The sequence below is a fragment of the Antedon bifida genome, chromosome 4 (assembly GCF_963402885.1).
Source record: "Antedon bifida chromosome 4, ecAntBifi1.1, whole genome shotgun sequence".
NCBI classification, from domain to species: Eukaryota; Metazoa; Echinodermata; class Crinoidea; order Comatulida; family Antedonidae; genus Antedon; species Antedon bifida.
The window spans coordinates 7281033-7301855 of record NC_136229.1 but is presented as its reverse complement, the minus strand read 5'-3'; the positions used below and the strand labels follow the sequence as shown (position 1 = coordinate 7301855).

General features: G+C 33.1%; 2 protein-coding genes across 2 annotated transcripts; both read left to right on the top strand.

The window, feature by feature from the left end:
* Positions 1-2203: 2203 nt before the first annotated feature.
* LOC144840105 (uncharacterized) lies at positions 2204-6325 on the top strand. The gene is made up of 5 exons (XM_078695767.1): positions 2204-2313; positions 3382-3432; positions 4018-4065; positions 4960-5119; positions 5396-6325. The coding sequence occupies exons 1-5, from the start codon at positions 2253-2255 to the stop codon at positions 6201-6203; spliced, it is 1128 nt and encodes a 375-aa protein (XP_078551893.1). The 5' UTR covers positions 2204-2252; the 3' UTR covers positions 6204-6325.
* Positions 6326-10944: 4619 nt separating this feature from the next.
* LOC144840652 (uncharacterized) lies at positions 10945-19168 on the top strand. The gene is made up of 7 exons (XM_078696555.1): positions 10945-11172; positions 13231-14269; positions 14882-15079; positions 15990-16166; positions 16485-16547; positions 17073-17308; positions 17772-19168. The coding sequence occupies exons 2-7, from the start codon at positions 13231-13233 to the stop codon at positions 17892-17894; spliced, it is 1836 nt and encodes a 611-aa protein (XP_078552681.1). The 5' UTR covers positions 10945-11172; the 3' UTR covers positions 17895-19168.
* Positions 19169-20823: the final 1655 nt, after the last annotated feature.

Sequence of the window (20823 nt, the reverse complement as noted above, 5' to 3'; positions counted from 1 at the left end):
AAACTATTTCATTATACCAAATATTAACATATATGTCGTTATCAATTTAAACCCAATCGCATGTCTCTATAACAAGTAGTTATTGAGCATACTAGGGTCAAAGTTCACAATTCCTCGAAACAACATTTGTATTAGAGTAAATAGAAAAATATTATGTTCTGAGCATTTTGACACTAAAATTAACTTTCTACCCCTACCAGCTTTGGTTGCTATTTTGAAAATGCCCCAAATATAGCACACATTTTTTTTTGGGCTACAGTGACTTTTCGAGTCTAGTAAACATATGTGCAAAATTTGAAAACGATTCTGACCCTATTAAGACGGTCTCATCTGGGTTCGCGTGCATGGCTCCCCATCAGGGCCCTCGGTGCCTTCGTTAGTTATTATCACAAATAGCATTTTTAAATAAAAATGGGTAATATCCATATTAGAAAAAAAATAAAGATATGTTTATATCTGTTGTGTTTTGTAGAGTTGCATAATGTGTATTATGTAGATTACTGGATAAATGTCAATGCTGTGAGTATTAGAGCCAGGATATAAAGTGAGATACAAAATAAATTAATATAATACCAAAAAGATAAAAGAGTAAGAATTTGTTCTGTCTTCTTGCATATGAGATTTAACATAAATTGTGTTAAGTGATAATGTATGTATACAGAAAGGAAGTAGAAAATATGTATAAGAATATAAATTAAAGATGATATGTGTAAAATAAAAGAAAATATCATAAACTATGGGTAGAGAAATGAATACAACAACAACAATCATGTATGAACCCCCAAAAAACACGACATGGGGTGTAAAAGTTTTCGGTAATTTCCCTACAAAGCCCATCGTGAATAGGTTAAATGTTAAGTAGGAGGAAGTAAAACACTGTATTTGTTGTTAGTATAAAAGAATATCAGTATGTTTAAAATAAATATTTGCCTATAAACGGTACTTATAAAGAAAATAAAGATCAAAATATGTAGTGTATTTTCTTTCACAATAAGATTAAAAGATAACATTTAAAAAATGTCTTCTTTGTAATTGTCAACATTTTATCCACACGCCAGTAAATTAAACCACACTATTATACATAGAATAGAATGTCAGTACAGTAAAGTCGATTAGTTAGATATTAGTCTACACAACATACTACATTTTTCACTGCCATAAAGCTACAATTCTTACTGGTCTATACAGTTCATTTGTATTTGTTAGTTTATATATACTTTGCTCAAACTGCCATGGTTAATTGAAATACACGTAGCAGAACAGTGACTTACGGGTACAATTGCATTAAAACGTGTACAGTATTTGTATTTTTGGTGTTTATTAAAAAATGTACCAAACACAGTAAGACATTTTTCTATAGAAGTGATTATGTTTATTACAACTACAAAATGTTTTTTTTCATTTCATTTTTCATCCTATTTTTTTCTTGTTTATGGGGGACGTCCCATCTTTAAAGATCGAACACATACAGCATGGCACCATATTGCGATTCAGATAGCACTGACATTCTATGCGAATCAGCAATAGATAAACAAAAAACATATTGTAAAAATAATTTCCATTTTGAAATGTTGAAGATAAGATATGAAGCTAATAAATCATGCTCATGAGTATACATGTGACTTTCAAATGATCCTCATTTTAAATTTTTGAAAAGTTCACTATTTTTTTTTATCAACTTTCTGCCTTTATTTTTTTTTACAATAAAGCAAATTAGTCATCTATACACTTAATTAATGTGTGCTTTAAAATGATATAAAATCTTTGTTTCTGTCATTTCATTTCATTTCAGTATTTATTCTGTATATTTCCGTATATACATACAAAACAAAACTGAAATTGTGGAGACCAGGGTCAACCTAAGTGAACTTAATCACTGTAGCTGAGCCGGTTGACCCAACCCCAAAGTCAGTTTTATACACACACAAGGCACAAAATAGAGGTAAAGCGAATCAAAATGAATGTAAAATTTTCTAATGAAGGCTGATGGGCTTTCTAGGACTGCAGCATCTGTCAATGATCTGGGAAGCTGGTCTGTCAGAAGATTAAAAAATGTTATTTGACAATTCATCTCAATGTCAACTTTTGAACTTATTTTATCACACCCTTTCTGTATGTGATCACCTTATCTTATCTTACCACCAGCCCCGAAATATGATAAGCTAAGTCCTTCCCCTCTGTTAAAAAAACATAAATACCCGAAATGATGAATATAATTCACTTTTAGTTACGGTATTGATTGAAAAGTGAAAATGGCACGCACAACCTTGCTCGTGATATGTCTCTGTCTGTCGTTTGTTCTCCTTACATTTGGTAAGTTTTAAGCCTGTAGGCCTTATATTTTTTATAATTTTAACGTACGTAACCTAATCATAAATGGGTTCTGCCGTGGACACTCTAGTAACAAATCGCGTTAGGCACACAATATTTTTGCAAAAACTGTTGAAAGGGATTGTTATTAAGTTTTTTGATTTGCTATTGACCATCAGTGTTTGGAGATTAAAATTGCAACCCGTTTTTTACGATCTTTATCAACTTATTGAAGTTTTGCAATAGCATAATCATCGGTTGCCTAAATGTAATCAAAGTAATCTAACAACAGGATGCTGAGCTCCGAAAATCAAAATGTTACAAGTTCCTATATTGGCAAGACGAGCTCATCGTCTTGTTGTTGAACATTGTCTTGATAATATAATGAAGCAGATTACCACCGACGGTGCATGTTCAAACATGTTTAAATTAATTAATTAATTTGAAACGATAAGATGAGGAAATCTGTCCAAGATTCGAATCCGGAACCTTCTGCTTGATATGCAGATGTCCTAACCATTAGACTATTAGAGCTTTCATGGTACTGTTAAAACCCAACTAAATAGAAACTCTTTATTTAAACTCTCGGCCCTGTGATATACTGAAATTTAATTAATTAATTTGAAACGATAAGATAACAAATGAAAAAAAAGTGTCAATATTATTTAAACGAATTTTGTATTAAATATACTTACATTGTTAATAATAGAACACTATGCATGTTACTAGGTTTACTTATTTTACTTGGTTCACTGATTATTTATAAACAAAATGTAAAGGAGTATACAATAGAAGAAAAGGACAATTACTTTAAATACAATAATACAATAGTTGTGAACACTTTTTAGTAATGAAAAAATAAATGTGAATCGAACCTACGTAAGACAAAAACGAAATGGTATCTTTATTTAGATGCTACTTTTTATACCAGTAAGTCAATTTGCATCTGTTCTACCATACCGACTGATCATTCTTTAAATGTTATCTTAATTTCTAATATATGTGTATCAAAATATTTTTGCACAACATATTCTGCACATTAATTAGAAATAATATTCACCTACATTGCAGCATTGAGGCCGAGAAGCCGAAGTTCATCTGAAAGTAGTGCAGAGGACAGGGGTAAGTCAATACAAACTAATCTTTTAAAAAATATATATTATTAAGAAAGTTATTTTTGGAAATTTGTGGGAAATTAAACTAAACATTCTTTGGAAACATTCCTATATCTTCTTGGAAAAAATTACTTTAAATTATGTGAATGTTTCATTTCTAGAAAGGTTAGACTTATATTATTATTTTAAAATCGCGTATATAAATAAAAACTAATCTATCAAAAAAAGTTATTTTGGGAGATTCCTGGCAAAGAAAACTTAATTAATTATATGTTGGGAAAAGTTGACTTCATTGAATATGTTCTTAATGTTGTTATACCTTATTGAAAAAAATTACTTTACATTAACTGAATGTTCCATTTCTGGAAAAGTTAGGCTTACATTATTTGAAAATCTTCAATTCCTTGGAGAATGCTTGATGATTCAAGCATTGAGAGGAGACCATTTTTTATTGTTGATTACTGTTTTGCCAGGACACGAGATAAGCCTGTTCCACTGCTGCATAAATATAATTCATCTTCATTTCTTCATGTACATATCATAATATTTTTGTCTGTACATTAATTACAAATAATATTCACCTACATTGCAGCACATAGACCAATAAGCCGAAGCTCATCTGAAAGTGCAGAGGAAAGGGGTATGTCAATAAAAACTAATCTTCTTTAAAAATATATATATATAAATCCAAAGGCAAATAACTGAAAAAATGACAATGCTGTGGGTATCAGTTGCTGGATCTCAATGGAGATACAAAAAATAAAAGCGAAATCAAAACGATAAGTAAAACAGCCAGAAAAGTTAGCAGAGCTTTCGGGCAACACTAGCCCTTCATCAGTGCAAGTGAAGGAATTTGGATAACGTCATAGAATATGAACTGGCAAGTGCTGCCTGGGTGGACAGGAATAAAAGAAATACAACAAAAGGAGACAGGGTGGTGAATGGTGGGTGGAGACCGAATAAGAGTAGAAAACAAAGAAGGTAGCTTGGTAGAGATATAAACAATTTTGAAATTAAACAAAAAAACAGCTTAAATGGTGCTCATTTTAGTATAATACTGTGCCAGCAATATGAAAGAACACAATTAATAGATAAATAAAGTGCACAAAATGAAAAAAAGTAACTTGACTATCTCCAAAAAATGTTAATTCATGTGCCTTCAATATATATTTTGTTGTTTCAAATTTGGGCCCCCTATGTTGAGGTTTAGTTGTGGAAGACGCTCTCTCGCCCTGTCGCTAAGAGAGCAATCATCTGTACCAGGTACTATACATAGTGTGGGCCAAAGTATTTAATAAACTGAACGTGTGATTATAGTTGAGCCTAATTGGGTAAAATTTAGACTACTATAAAATAGGTCCAAGATGGTCTAATTGGATACAAGTGGGTTATATTGGGTCAGACAAAAGTGGTGACATTCTAAAATTATGCTTTATCATACACATATTAAAACATAATTTCATATAGTACAGTATTTCTCAATTAACATCATAATAAACAACATCTATTTATTATTGATTTCTTTCTCCCACAGTAACTGTTGATGTATTTGTGGGTACGGCATGGGAACAACCCGTAGGAGTTTGTACAGGGCTTGATTACCAGATTTTTGCTGGGGATTTTAATGGAGACGGTCGGCAAGAAGTGCTCTGCCATAATAGCAACACCGGCTCCAAAGAGATATATCTTACAAGGTAAATTTTATATCCACTCATACTGACATTTTGAAATAGCACAACAGTTTAATGTCAATTACGGACAATTACCCACTAGAACAACTACCCTCTAGGACAACTACCCCCTTAGGACAACTACCACCCGGACAACTACCCCCTAGTACAACTACCCTCCATGAGATCTATATAGCTAAGAAAATAGCACCGTAATTTTCTAATGTTACGTATCATGAATTAAAGCAATAATATAAACAGTATTGAACAAAAAAATGTTTTAAATGTTTTTATTTGAAGGCCCGATGGATCATTAGCGACTGAGAGTGTATGGAAAAAGGACATGGGATGGTGCAACCACGAGGGGGCTCAACTTTTTGTCGGTGATTTCAACGGTGACGGTCGATCAGATATTTTGTGTCATGACACTAAAACCGGTAAAAAATGGGTTTCTTTAGCTCAACCTGGAGGTGTGTTCTTGGGCACGACTTGGCAAAAAGATTTGAATTGGTGTAAAGATGATAGTGCTGAGCTCTTTGTCGCTGACATCAACGCAGATGGCCGATATGATATGCTGTGTCACCGAGCCAAAGACGGCTACAAATGGGTATCGTATGCAAAACAAGACGGCACCTTTCCGGGAACCAGTTGGGAAAAAGGAATGGGTTGGTGTATAAGCAACGACTACCAGCTTTTCGTCGCAGATTTTAACGGGGACCGTAGAGCTGATCTTCTCTGCCATGGAAAAAGTGACGGGAAAAAGTGGGTGGCAGCAGCAACTCCGAGTGGAACATTTGTTGGGACAACATGGAAAGCAGATATGGGATGGTGCAACCACGCAGGCGCTGAAATTTTGATTGGTGATTTCAATAAAGATAAGCGTTCTGACATGATGTGCAGCGATACCACTGGTCGAAAATGGATAGCCTACTCTGGAGAAAACGGTTCCTTTACTTCAACAAGTTGGGAGAGTGATATGGGCTGGTGTACGTCTGATAATAAGTTAATAATTGCTGACGTAAATGGAGATGGCGGGGATGACATGGTATGTCATTACCCGTCAAACGGCAATAAATACATTGCTTTTAATCAAATACCAACGCCATAGATTTTCGATTGTTAGAAAATACTAAAGTAGGTTACTCACTTACTTACTGATATTCAACAATATATTTAGCATATTGTATACCAGCGATTTGGAAATAAACAAATAGTTGGATTTGCACATAATTATTATTGTATTTTGGTTGTGTTTTTGTGTATTACATACATAATATTAACTAGAAAGCCACTCCGAGAGTGCATACATCCGCCTACTGTAACATTCTTCTACATCAGATTTAGTCACCGGAAAGTGTGTGTCTTAATGCTGTGTGTGATTTAGGCTAATTTCACTACAAGCATGTGTATGCGAGTTTGGTGTAAAGGTTATGTAACACGCCTTTCAATTAACAATAGAACAGAAACGCGAAAATCAAACGAGTGAATTTGAAAAGAAATAGGATTTTTAAACTACTCGCATCAAATTGTACATTAAATCTAAGTATGTTTTAAAATTACGAATCACAAAATATAACTCTTGCCTGCTCACCGGCTTTTGCAATTTCTTTCTTTTAACACTAGCAAGTCTGAAGAGTATACTTTACTTCTGGTTCAGAATTGGGACCGTGGTCCCAAATGGTCCCAAATGTAATGGAATGGTTCTTGACATATCCATCTGTAGATTCATTTTGGTAAAGATCCTGTAATTACTTTTTGAGTAATCCTGCTAACAAACAGAAAACACACGCGATCGATTACATATACCTCCTTGGCGGAGGTAAACAGACAAACACACGCGATCGATTATACATATACCTCTTTGGCGGAGGTAAAAAACAAACAGACAAACACACGCGATCGATTACATATACCTCCTTGGCGGAGGTAAATAAACCAGAAAACTATACAACTCAACTGATATGTTTAATTCGGCGATAATAATTAACATTACATAGCTGAATTGATCAATATTGGTTATTTTCAAGTATTTCTTCTATTACACCCGATTCTCGGTACATTTGCACATACTATTATAGTTTCAATTTCAGCTGCCCATGACGATTCAGTGAAATTATCCTGTTACGAAATGTCATAACCTGCTACAGTAAATTAGATAGGTCCATCACTTATCAATCATTTTGATTTATAAGATTATCTAACCTAACATAAATTTGCTACTTTTAGTAGTATTTATATTATGTTCAATTAATCGGTTATTATTACCTAATAGTGGTTAGTACAAAGTTATATTTAAAATTACGGTTACTTTGATTACCCTCAAATTTACTTAATTCATTATGAAAATAATACTAAAGCTAAATCTGTTCTTATTATTTATTATTTCCAATCAATATACAGTTTCTTTGATGACATTTTTATGAGTACTTTTAATATACTCTCATAAATCAATAAATTTGACTACCTGCGAATCACCTAAGGTCATTGACATATTCCCTGGGGTCTAGGACAACTATCCTCCGGATAACTACACCCAGACAACTACCACACGGACAACTGCCCTCTGGACAACTACCCTCTTAGGACAACTACCTAACGGACAACTACCTAACGGACAACTACCCTCAGGATAACTACCACACAGACAACTACCCTCAGGATAACTACCCCAGACAACTACCACACGGACAACTACCCTCCGGACAATCACCCTTCTAGGACAACTACCCACGGTCAACTACCCTCTTAGGACAACCAATACTCCCCAACCCACACCCACCTAGGACAATTACACCCTAGGACAATTACCACACTATCAAAGGCTACCATTACAATAGTGTAGTTTTCACATATTTGTTTAAAAAAACAAAAATACAAGTTTCTGTACCATTGTTAGATTTGAATGCACATTCCGTACACATCTCTTAGTACAATAATATTGTAATAGTAAACTCATATAAAATCCGATTGGACTTTGTAGAACCTTGGTAGAACATACGTTTATTCAAATGTAGGCCTAATCACTTCTTGACTAAAAAAATCGATCAACAGAATAATGTGATTTTTCGGGGTTGTTTAAAAGATATTTGGAAGGATCTGTGATTGAAGATGGTTGACAAAATGGATGCCTAACTGTTTTAGCCTAAATAGGCTTGGTTTCATGTATCAATCAATCAATCTATCAATCAGACTTATATAGCGCCAGTATCCATAAAATAATGTTCAAAGGCGCTTGACAACGTTAAATAGGAAATGTGTACAAGTGGGTTTTCAGTCGTATTTTGAAGGTATTGATTATTGGTATTTTCTGATATCTTTATGTCTATGTATTTTAACATCGCGACCGACAAATGAAAGTTATTAGATCTGTATTGCTTTCTTTCATCAGCATCATCTTCTCAGGGCTGTTTTCTTTTCTCAGGCCTTTTCTTAGGACAGACCTCTTCAACACAACTATATAGTTTTTTAAGCTCAATATCACGATGTTGTGCCCATTGTATACCGAAATGTCAGACTATCAGGTCTCAGGTCAAGGGTCATTATGGTTTCCAGTCACTTAAGAACAAACAATTTCATTAGACCACATATTACCAAATGTAGTCATTAGCTCAAATATATATATATACGCGCCTTGCATAATTTAAGCCCAATATCACGATTGTGTATGCCCTTGATTACCGAAATGTGAGACTATCAGGTCAAGGGTTAATGCTATGGTTTCCGGTCACTTTAGGACAAACTATTTCATTATACCAAATATTAACATATATGTCGTTATCAATTTAAACCCAATCGCATGTCTCTATAACAAGTAGTTATTGAGCATAATAGGGTCAAAAGTTCACAATTCCTCGAAACAACATTTGTATTAGAGTAAATAGAAAAATATTATGTTCTGAGCATTTTGACACTAAATTGAACTTTCTACCCCTACCAGTTTTGGTTGCTATTTTGAAAATGCTCCAAATATAGCACACATTTTTTTGGGCTACAGTGACGAGTCTAGTAAACATATGTGCAAAATTTGAAAACGATTCTGACCCTATTAAGACGGTCTCATCTGGGTTCGCGTGCATGGCTCCCCATCAGGGCCCTCGGTGCCTTCGTTAGTTATTATCACAAATAGCATTTTTAAATAAAAATGGGTAATAGCCATATTAGAACAAAAATTAAGATATGTTTATATCTATTGTGTTTTGTAAAGTTACATAATGTGTATTATGTAGAGTACTGGATAAATGTCAATGCTGTGAGTATTAGAGCCAGGATATAAAGTGAGATACAAAATAAATTAATATAATACCAAAAAGATAAAAGAGTAAGAAATTGTTCTTTCTTCTTGCATATGAGATTTAACATTAATTGTGTTAAGTGATAATGTATGTATACAGAAAGGAATATAAGTAGAAAATATGTATAAGAATATAAAAAGAGAAATTAAAGATGATATGTATAAAATAAAAGAAAATATCATAAACAATGGATAGAGAAATGAATACAACAACAACAATCGTGTATGAACCCCCCAAAAACACGACATGGGGTGTAAAAGTTTTCGGTAATTTCCCTACAAAACCCATCGTGAATAGGTTAAATGTTAAGTAGGAGGAAGTAAAACACTGTATTTGTTGTTAGTATAAAAGAATATCAGTATGTTGAAAATAAATATTTACCTATAAACGGTACTTATAAAGCAAATACGGATCAACATATTATTCTGGCAGTGTATTTTCTTTCACAATAAGATTAAAAGATAACATTTAAAAATGTCTTCTTTGTAATTGTCAACCCTTTTTCCACACGCCAGTAAATTAAACCACACTATTATACATAGAATAGAATGTCAGTACAGTAAAGTCGATTAGTTAGATATTAGTCTACACAACATAATACATTTTTCACTGCCATAAAGCTACAATTCTTACTGGCCTATACAGTTTATTTGTATTTGTTAGTTTATATATACTTTGCTCAAACTGCCATGGTTAATTGAAATACACGTAGCAGAACAGTGACTTACGGGTACAACTGCATTAAAACGTGTACAGTATTTGTATTTCGGTGTTTATTAAAAAATGTACCAAACACAGTAAGACATTTGCGAATTAGTCGAATAACGATCGCAAAAGCTAGCTCTTAAAGATGTATTGTCCCCCTGAAAATATAATTCTTAACAAATTTTTGATTATGCCATTTTAATGTAACATAATAGTTATCCACTTTGACCAAAAATTGGATCGAAAAAAATGTATTTACCTGAAAAAACCCGTAATTTAAAGCAAAAAATGGCCAAATTGGCTGCGAGCCAGTGGGTTTTTGGTTGAATTTAATCATTTATTTAGTCAATTTATAGGTGAAAACATTTTTTTTTTCATTTTTTTTCTATGGAAGTGATTAACTTTATTAAAACTACAAATTAACATATTCAAAGTCTGATTTAATTAATCTTAATTTTTCATGTTTTTGGGGGACACTATATCTTTTAACTTATTCCGAAAAAGAACCCAATGTAGCTTTTAATTGTATTCCTATAGGACATAATCATCTAACAGTAGAATTTGCTTGTAAAATCCGGAATAAATTAAAATAAATTAAATTGTTATGCATCGGCGAAATAATCGCTGGAAACACTAAATTTAGGCTAAAGCAGTTAAAGAACTATTTCTTATATCAACATATAAATTGAAGTTTTAGATCCCTAAAAAAATCCCCAGAAGAAATGATTTGGATTGAATGTTTTTCCGCATACTGATTTATTTCGGAATATATCATGAGGGAATTATGCTTAGAGGTTGGACTGTTCATTCATCTTTATCAACACATTTGAATAAACGTATTAAACTTTTAAACTTGTGTTTCCGTTACCATTACGATTCTTTATACTCGAGCTGTGGACCAATTTTGTAATCGTAATATTGTCTTCAAAATTGAAAATATGTAAAACAATACACCTTTTTAATGTGTATGTATATTTTACTTTCGGACTAATTCATTTGAGGGTAATACAACAAACTTCTTTTAAGCGCACCGTTGTTACCCTATCAAACAGTGTTTTATTTCCGAATCTGAAAATCAAGGTAAGTTTGTTTTTCTTTTTACTAGACTAATTGTTTTAATCAGGTTTAATTACCGAAACAATTTCGACCAATCATTAAATTAAAAGTGACATTTTTGTCGTAGATAAACAGGCTGGGATAATTTTAGTGACTTCCCTTGTAACAAGAATTCTTTCATGAATATAGGTTTCTACCCCAAGTGACTGAGGCTAAATAAGGTATTTTAATAGGTTTAGGAAAAAATGCAAAATACATTTTTATGACTATAACTTTCTGAAATTTTTAGTTTTATTGTTATATGAAATGTTTTGGCCTTCCGAAAAATTGCATTTTTTTTGTTTTGGCTTTTAACCTAGGTCAAAAGGCCAAATGCTCAAAAAGTGCAATTCAGTGACCAAAAGGTCAACCCGAACGTATACGGGCCTCGTGTCATGGGGCAGTAAATTACCCCGTATGGGATACGGGCCACGTCTTCAAAGGGTTAATATACACTGTTTAGGAGATAAATTGTTTATGCAAATTTGTAAAGTTGACAAAACTTGTTTGACATTGTTACCAGTAAAATAGTTATTAAGGCTCTAATAGGTCGTAGTGATCTTAATTCCACTGAATCACTGAATCAAATATGTGCCAATTTGGGCGCTGGTTGTAGAAAGTTGACTGGACACCATAGTAATCATTTCTAGAACCTTCTGCCAAGAAACTTAAGGGAATCATTTTTTCGGAAGGCCAAAACATTTCACAAATTATTTGCGCAAGCGAGACAAAATAGCTAATCTCATGACCGTAACCACGATAGTTTTAGCTGTATAATAAATGAATAAATAGAATATTTTGTAAAAAAATAACTAATATAAAATATAAGATTTTATTTTCAAATATATAATGTAATAAAGAAAGATATGTAGACTTAAGTTTAAGAGGTCAAATTCCTGGCAAGCAAATCAATATTCTCAAACGTTTCTTACTTTAGCCCAACCACTGTGGGTCCGATGTAATATTACATACTCTCTCGCTTACCCACCTAACATTCTACATCTTTTCGTCTTTTCAAATTGAACTAAATTATACTAAGTATTAATATCCTGTTTGTAGAATTGATTCCAAGTAGGATACACATTTTACTTTAGGCCTACATAGTTTACTATTTTAACCCATCGGACACAGAACTGGCACAATATAATTATATGCTGAGCCAGAGGTACGGTTACGAAACCTAATATCACGAAAACCTAAGACCTAATGTAAGGCCTAAGTACGATAGTTAAAAGAAATTATAATCCTAATACAAGATGTTTTATAACTAATGATTTTAAAATAATTATGCTATACTACTTACCGAAAATTAAACGATTCGGCCCTGAGACGATTCGGCCCACTTATATTTATCAGTTGATATGATATTTCATAAGCATAAATAAGTATTTTTTTAAACTTTCTTTCCATAGAGACTATGGGGTAGTACTACTAAGGGTAATGATGCAATAACACATTTTTTATTTTATAGGGCCTAAGCATTGCCGAAAATGGTTATTGTTTTTACCACGCGCACGATGTAAACACATTTCGACCTCTGTGACCATTTTGCGAATTCACGAACAACACAGTTGTCGAAATAATAATTTCATATAAAATTACGTTTTTTAGTAATTAATTTTATATATTATATCAACATTTGCAATATCAATCAGATGTATATGTTTTTTCTTGTGCACTCCTATACATGCGCTCCTATTTTATTGTTCACATTATGTAGTCGATCGCGTGTGTCTGTTTATTACTTGTTTGTTTGTATGTTTGTTAGCCTACACTTGTCAAGTTATCATTTTGAATTTTTCAGTGTAGATAGGTAGACAGACAATAGCTATTGAAAATTAAGAAAATCGGTTTATTAATAACTTCACAAAATAACAAAAAGATATTATTTTCAGACCTGCTAGTGTTAAAAGATAGGAGAAAATTTTCAAAAGTTATAGTTAATACTCAGTTATGTTGCCATTATGTACACTTTTAAATAATACGGGTTTTAATGATATCACTCTATATTGATAATTATTTTGTGAATTTTGCTTTTTTAAGATGAAGGTTTCTTTTGGAATGCTCTTCTTATGTGCTGTTGTAATTCAGCTACTTTGTGTGGATGCATTCCGAAGACGTAGACGTCGGCGAAGGTCACCTCCTGTCGTTAACTGCGTCTGGAGCAATTGGCAAGCATGGAGTGCTTGTTCTGTAACTTGTGGAAATGGCGGTACACAAACTAGAAGACGAAGTGTGGTGACCGCAGCGTCAGGTGGAGGTTCATGTATTGGGAGTGCTACATGTAGCCGAAGTTGCTCAGGTCAAGCTATTGTTAATTGTTCATGGAATACCTGGCAAGGATGGTCGCCATGTTCCGTATCGTGTGGTAGTGGTGGGACACAGACAAGAGTACGTACTAAGGCAAGATCCGAATTCTGTGGAGGTTCTGCATGCACTGGAATTTCTCATCAACAGAGAAGTTGCTCTGGTTACAGTCCAGTCGATTGTGCTTGGGGTGATTGGCATGAATGGACGGCTTGTTCAGTAACTTGTGGTAGTGGTGGTACACAGACAAGAACACGATGTGTGGAGACGTCAGACTATTGTGGAGGCACCACATGTAGTGAGCCTTCTGAACAACAGAGAAGTTGCTCTGGTTACAGTCCAGTCAATTGTACTTGGGGTGATTGGCAAGAATGGACAGCTTGTTCTGTAACTTGTGGTAGTGGTGGTACACAGACAAGAACACGATGTGTGGAGACGTCAGAGTTTTGCGGAGGCGCGGTGTGTAGTGGGCCAAAAAATCAACAAATAAACTGCTCTGGTGAAAGTATTAATTGCGTTTGGGGTGAATGGCAAGAATGGACATCCTGTTCTGTAACTTGTGGAAATGGTACACAGACAAGAATCCGTATTGTAATGACGCCAGAGTCCTGTGGAGGTATGACATGTAATGGCTCATCAGAACAACAAAAAACATGTGAAAATCAAAGTAGTTGCGCTTGTTTACAAGGATGTATGCGTGGAACAGCATCATCTGGTTTGTGTGTTGATTGTCCTTTCCCGTATACAGGTAGCTGTTGTGAACAATTAATTGACGGTAAGTTATATAAACCCTTTACAGTCATGCAGTACTGGTTTTTATTAAATAACATATTTTATTTCTATTTTATAACCATAATATTTTCACTTATGTAAACGTAGCCTACGCATTATATATGACATAATAATTAATAAAGTATAATATAAATTTAGTAATCGTAGATCACTGGCAACAAGACTGTACGCTTAGTTTAGAGAACTTATAATGTATTGGTAAAACACTTTTTTGAGAATTTTAAAATGTTGACGCACGCAAAGTTTCTACGTACGCGTAAGGGTTTTTGTTTTGTGCTTAAGTTATGTGTAGTGAATTGATATCTGAAAAGTAGTTATGAAAATATGATTAATAATATGGTAAATTTACAAAACCGCTAAACTTTAAAATGTATGGGCCAGGGTGCAAAGCAATATTATGAGTTTTAAAAAAATAACTAATATAACAAGTATGATATAATCTTACATTAGTTGTTTATTCCTACTTTTTAATAAAATGTTGACCATATGTTGATGACAATAAATAAATTTGACGCATAGTTCGTTAACAATTACCGAAAGATGAAGATTAACAATAAAAAAATTCTGCAGCTCCACATCTATACATTAATTTTAGATAACCCTTGTACTGCACATATTGATGTTAATCAACCTTGGCGAAGTATTAACTACTTTGCTGATGCCGAAAACCTCATATGTTACACTGGACTGATGGACTACTGGTATCGTTTTACGGGAGCAGGCGGTGGGGAGATGCCAACAGAGTGTGTTAAGACGGGTAGATGTGGAGTTCTCAAGCCGATATGGTTGTTTGGTAGGTTATCGGATGTTTTGCTTACACACATTTCGCCGACCGAACATTTGGTCTACAACATAACATTTGGACGACATGACATGAAATTGATTAATGAAAATACAGCCAACAGGACACTTCGCCGACAGACAAGTGGACGACAGAAAATTGACCGACATTCACTCGACCACAATACACTTACACTTACACAAAGGTACAAAAAAGATATCTAATTCAGGATTTTGACAAACACAGTTGTTACAACAAATAATATACCATTCATAGAGACAATAAACATTTTACAAGATTACAAATGAACATAGAATTTAGACATTTATACAAAAAGGGTTTATACTTCATGAACATTGGTATGGCAACTCATATCGGATATCCGCAACTTTTAAGATTTTATATTTAACATTTAACCTTTACCTCAGATAATGTCCAATTCCTCAGAACTCGTAAAGCGTACATCCTAGAAAGACGAAAATAATGCAAATGATCCAGAAGTACTACTTTCTATTCATGTCCATTTAACTCAATACTGTAAGAGTTATTTAAAAATAATAGATCTGGACCTACAGTATGACATTTTAACGCGTTAACATTTTAATGTAAAAGAAATAAGAGGGAAATCATTCTATTAACTGCTTGTATCTTAATTTACAATTATACTGGGCAAATTATAAACCAGCCATCCAGTTAATGATAGTTGCTTTTTAGTGCGTGAAAAGGTTAAATCTAGCGTCATATCAATTTTATCTCTGGTGCGCGTGCGTACAATTGAGGGACTAGTGCTCTCCCGTCGTACACCACGCCAATCGGGTTTTAATAAATATCACGCAGACGGTTCCTGGTTCGAATCTCGGTTGATTCCATCATAATTTAACGACCCCAAGTAACTTACGTTTGTGTTTGTATGATTCTGCAGGTAATCATCCAAGTCCACAAGAAGGAATTGTGACAAGAAAAGTGTGCACGAGTGAAAGTACCGATGGAGACAATAACTGCTGTACAGACACACGCACCATTAATATAAAAAACTGCAATGGGTACTATGTCTACAAGTTGTTCCAGCCTCCTAATTGTAATGAGGGATTTTGTGCAGGTACATTTTTTGTATCATTTATTAACGCATTTTCTTAGTCAGTTTTATATATTATACAATTAGTATGACACAAGTTCAACCAAACATACTTGAAAGCTAGACAATACCGTAATCAATTACACCGACACACAAAACGCGTTTTAAATCGAATTATTAATTTTTCCGTCATCTAAATGTTCGACAAATTTTGATCCTGATAATGTTTAATAATAATATTAAGTCATTACGTTTTAGGCCTCTTCGAAAAACGATATTTGTAGAGGTATAAAATAAAATTATTATTATTTGTTGACTGATATTAAGGTTAATATTTTACAGGTAAAGAGGTTCCTTGTTCCCAAGGAAAACGTTCATCAAATGGTTACACGCCTAATTGCATGCGTAAGTTAATCTTTATTTGGTATAAATCAAATCAATTCCACATTTATTTCGACGAAAATCAGCAAGCATCAACATTGTATTATGTACATTTACAAAAAAAAAAACAACAAAAAAGTTTCATATATAGATATAGAGTCTGTTATACTGTTGCCCCTGCTCACAGGCATATACAAAAATTGCATTAGTATATACACCCATAAAAACAATTTAACAATTAATCACATAAAAACAAAAATAAATACAAAGTATTCTCGTTAATAAGTAATATGTTTTACTTTGCAAATGAACTATTAAACGTTGCTTTAGAAAGGGATACATTTATCATATGATCTACTCAGCTGAGGTTTTGATTAATGTATGTATTATTATCATCATAATGAAGTGAAAAGGACCTTGGTGTAAGAAAAGAGGTCATTTTCCTCTCCAACTTTTAAACAATTTAAGAACAGAAAATTGCAGAAGCAAGGATGAGAAAATTACATTTGTTATCATTTATTTTTAATTGTACCAAAAAATGTTTTTCAGACAATCCTCCTGTAAACTCACTTTCGCCAACATTGGAGTTTATACAGACAAGCTTAGGAGACACTGAGTTTATCTGTAGATTCAATGTGCAACACTACAGCAATATGTCGTATACTGTGAAATGGTATGCGGAAGGAGATAATAGAAACAGCTTTGCATTTTCAGCGGTTCATGGTAATTCGGTAACATTGGGCACTCAACAGCTGAGAAGCGTATTTGGTTCTGGCAGTACAATGGTAAGGAACAACCAACTTATTAAAAACCACAACATAAACATTTACAATAAAAAGCAAAAAGGTGTTAAATTCATAAACATAATTGACATAATAATCAATCATACATAACAACTTAAATACATACAAAAATGCATATTTAAATAAATATTAACAATTATTATATTCAAATTAAATTTAAAACATAGATCTGATCGATGTTTTTTTAGTTTGTCACCGCAAATCCGGGAACTACGAGACTTTATTTAGGTTTTCCCAAAGCAATCCGGTACTATTATAACAATGGACACATTTTCTGAACTATTACTAGTAAAAACGTCCCCATACCCTATTAGGGCAACTTTTCCATCAGAACAACCTCTCCATCAGGAACAACTTCCTTCCTAAGGACAACTACCCCACAGCACAACCTCCAATAAAAAAAACTAGGATTCGTTTAGAGGTTATTTTATTTTTTTTGTTTCAGATAACATGTACTTTAGCAGCCGAGTACATCAACACGGATGGCACTGCCATGAGTGAACCGTCTGTAGTGAGTAAAAGTAACGCCGTCGCAATGAATGTTCCCAGTAATGATAGTAAGAAGTAATAACCCAAACGTTCCAATATAGTTTGTTTTAAATTGTTGTGTTTAAAAATCGACATTTTCATACTTACCTTATTAGTGGAAATAAGGAAAGTTTTCTTGGCCATCCTTGTGATCAAGGCCTGTTCCTTTGCGCAAATGTGTTCTATTTAAGTGTTATTTTGATATGTATGTACAATATTTTAATTGACCTTGATTGCTTAAAGATGTATTTTAAAATATTTTTTTTAAATTGCTTTTGTTGAATATGCCATTTTAATGTCACATGATAGTTATCCTCTTTGAACAAAAATTTAATCGAAAACAAATGTATTTACCTACAAAAACTGTAATTTAAATAAAAAAATGGTCAAATTGGCTGGCAGCCAACTGAGCCAATGGGTTTTTTACTGAAGAGATTTACTTTATTAAAACAACAAATAACATATTCAAAGTCTGATTTAATTAATCTTCATTTTTCATGTTTTAGAGGACAATTGACCTTTGACCTTAAGCCTTTTTACACCTAGCAGTGCATAGGCCATCAACTACACGTCTCCATCTCACACGGTTCTGGGCAATTCCTTCCACCTCTGTCCAGTTATAGCCAACTTCCTTCACCTCCTTATCCAGTTCCCTCCTCCATGTGTTCCTTGGGCGTCCTCTTTTTCGTTTTCCCTGGGGATTCTATGTTAGGGCATGCCTAGTTATGTTGTGTCTTGGTTTCCTTAGTGTGTGACCAATCCATTTATATTTCCTTCTGTCAATTTCAATTTCCACTGGCTCTTGTCCAGTCCTAACCCAGAGATCCTCATTTCATGGCCACCATATTCTGAGAATCCTTCTCAGACATTAGAGGACAATACATCTTTAATAAAGAAACTGAAAATACGCATACTCATCCCTTCACGATGGCCAAAGCTAATACCCAGATTATTACATAGTTTACGTTTATAAGTTTGCTTGTGATATATATGCCCCTGACAGAATAGCATTGATCTATTGGTATTTTATATTTATTTCTTCCTTGTAAACTGAGCTTTCCACAATATTATAAAAATGTATTACACAGAATGAAGATTTCAATCTGAAGCAAAATGTCTTTAAAGTTAATACCTTAAGCTTTTCATTGAACAGACTATCTTTTATTTAAAATGTTGTCATGATTTTGAATATTACGCAGACAGGCACCTTTTTAAAATTAATTCCGTACACATTTTAATTGATAAAACAATGTGAAATAAAAGTATGTAATAGACACATGATTTCAATGAAAAAAAATCCCTGACTTGTTTGAATAATGCTAGTTTATTAGTGTTTTAGCCTTATACACAGAATAAAGGATTTAATTGCATTATACTAAATTGTTTGTTTGTTTTGAAATATATCTTTTAATTACACTTAAACTGATCTCAGTTTGACATGACAACATTGCAGGCCAAAGGTTTACAATGTTTATTACTCCGCTCTGACGAAAAAGAAACATATTGAAAATCAGCCCAGGGAGCAAAACAACATTTTATGTAAACAAAAGAACATAATGTAGATAAGTACCTATTCTATGAAAAAAAAATACATTTCTTTAGATTCCACCTGATCACTTCTCTTTAATATTGTAACAAACATGCTACTTTCATTGGTTATTTTTATGAATTAATTAATATTTGTATTCATTGTATTTAGTCCAGTAAAAAATCACACCCTATCGTGGCATAAGCTCTTACCATAATGGAATTCACGCAGTATGTTTAGAATAGAAAATATAATAATAATGAAATACATAACATAAAAAGAAATCCAAATTTAAACTAAAATATATACAGATATGTGTTTAAAAATGTTCAAATAAAAATGGCTTTCCATAAATTAAAGTACGCCCCATTGTTCATACTTTAATCGAACTTGTGAATTAAGATACGGAACCCATGCTCTTTTTTATCGCAAAAAAATATTTTTCTAATTTGTATCCATTGTTTTAATTATGGACAATAATGTTTTATATCCTCGAACACATTGCTACAATTCTAGTATACCATCATGATGGATTTTAGTGACATGAAATCACGAAGAAACGAACGGTGTGTAAAACTGGCCAATAAAAAGTAGGTTATTAATATGGAACCACTTTAACTCATATCAGAAACAGACTTTAGGTACGAAAAACTGCCGTTTGGAAAGTGAATTATTGAAATATTATATGCATAAAACAGTCAATGATGCTTAGTTTCAAATGTTCATGAACTACATTAAATGTTGATAAATGAGTCGGCTAATATAGTAACGTTGGATTAATTCATTTATCGCTTGCTGGGCTCACTATTCTTTAGTTGTTTTGTGTTATGGGTAGTTACAATACTACTTTAAACTATATATTTAGGTAAAGCTGTGAAACATTTTTAGCATGTTTTTAAAATAAGTTATGTATTCTTTTTAATTGTTTATTTTAGACAGCACTGCATTAAAAAGATCATCATCAGAATTCTGAATTCATTCCTTTAAAATGTAAATTTTATTTTAATTGATGTTTTATTGAGCAGGTGTTCTGGGTGTTTATTCAAATAAATACCATCCTAATTGGTATAATTAATACATTATTCCGCGACACAGTGAGCCGTTTTGGCCTATAAGGAAGACGTTTTAGACGGGTTGCAACATGGGCAGAAGTATCCCAGGGTCTTAACGGGACACAGATAGCGCACAGTATACATAAAGTCCTGGCAGCTTATTCAACAACTCGGCTATCAGGGTTTTATTCGATTTTAAACAAAAGCTCTCATCATCAGTTCTCTCGATGTAATTTTATATACTTATTCCCCACAATACTCCTATGTTTTATGAACATATTTATGTACTACTATACCTTCACCGTAAAGAAATCAGAAATTTTGCTATAAAACCCTTTATAATATCTTCATAAGATAGAAATATGGAACAATATCATAATAATCTACGT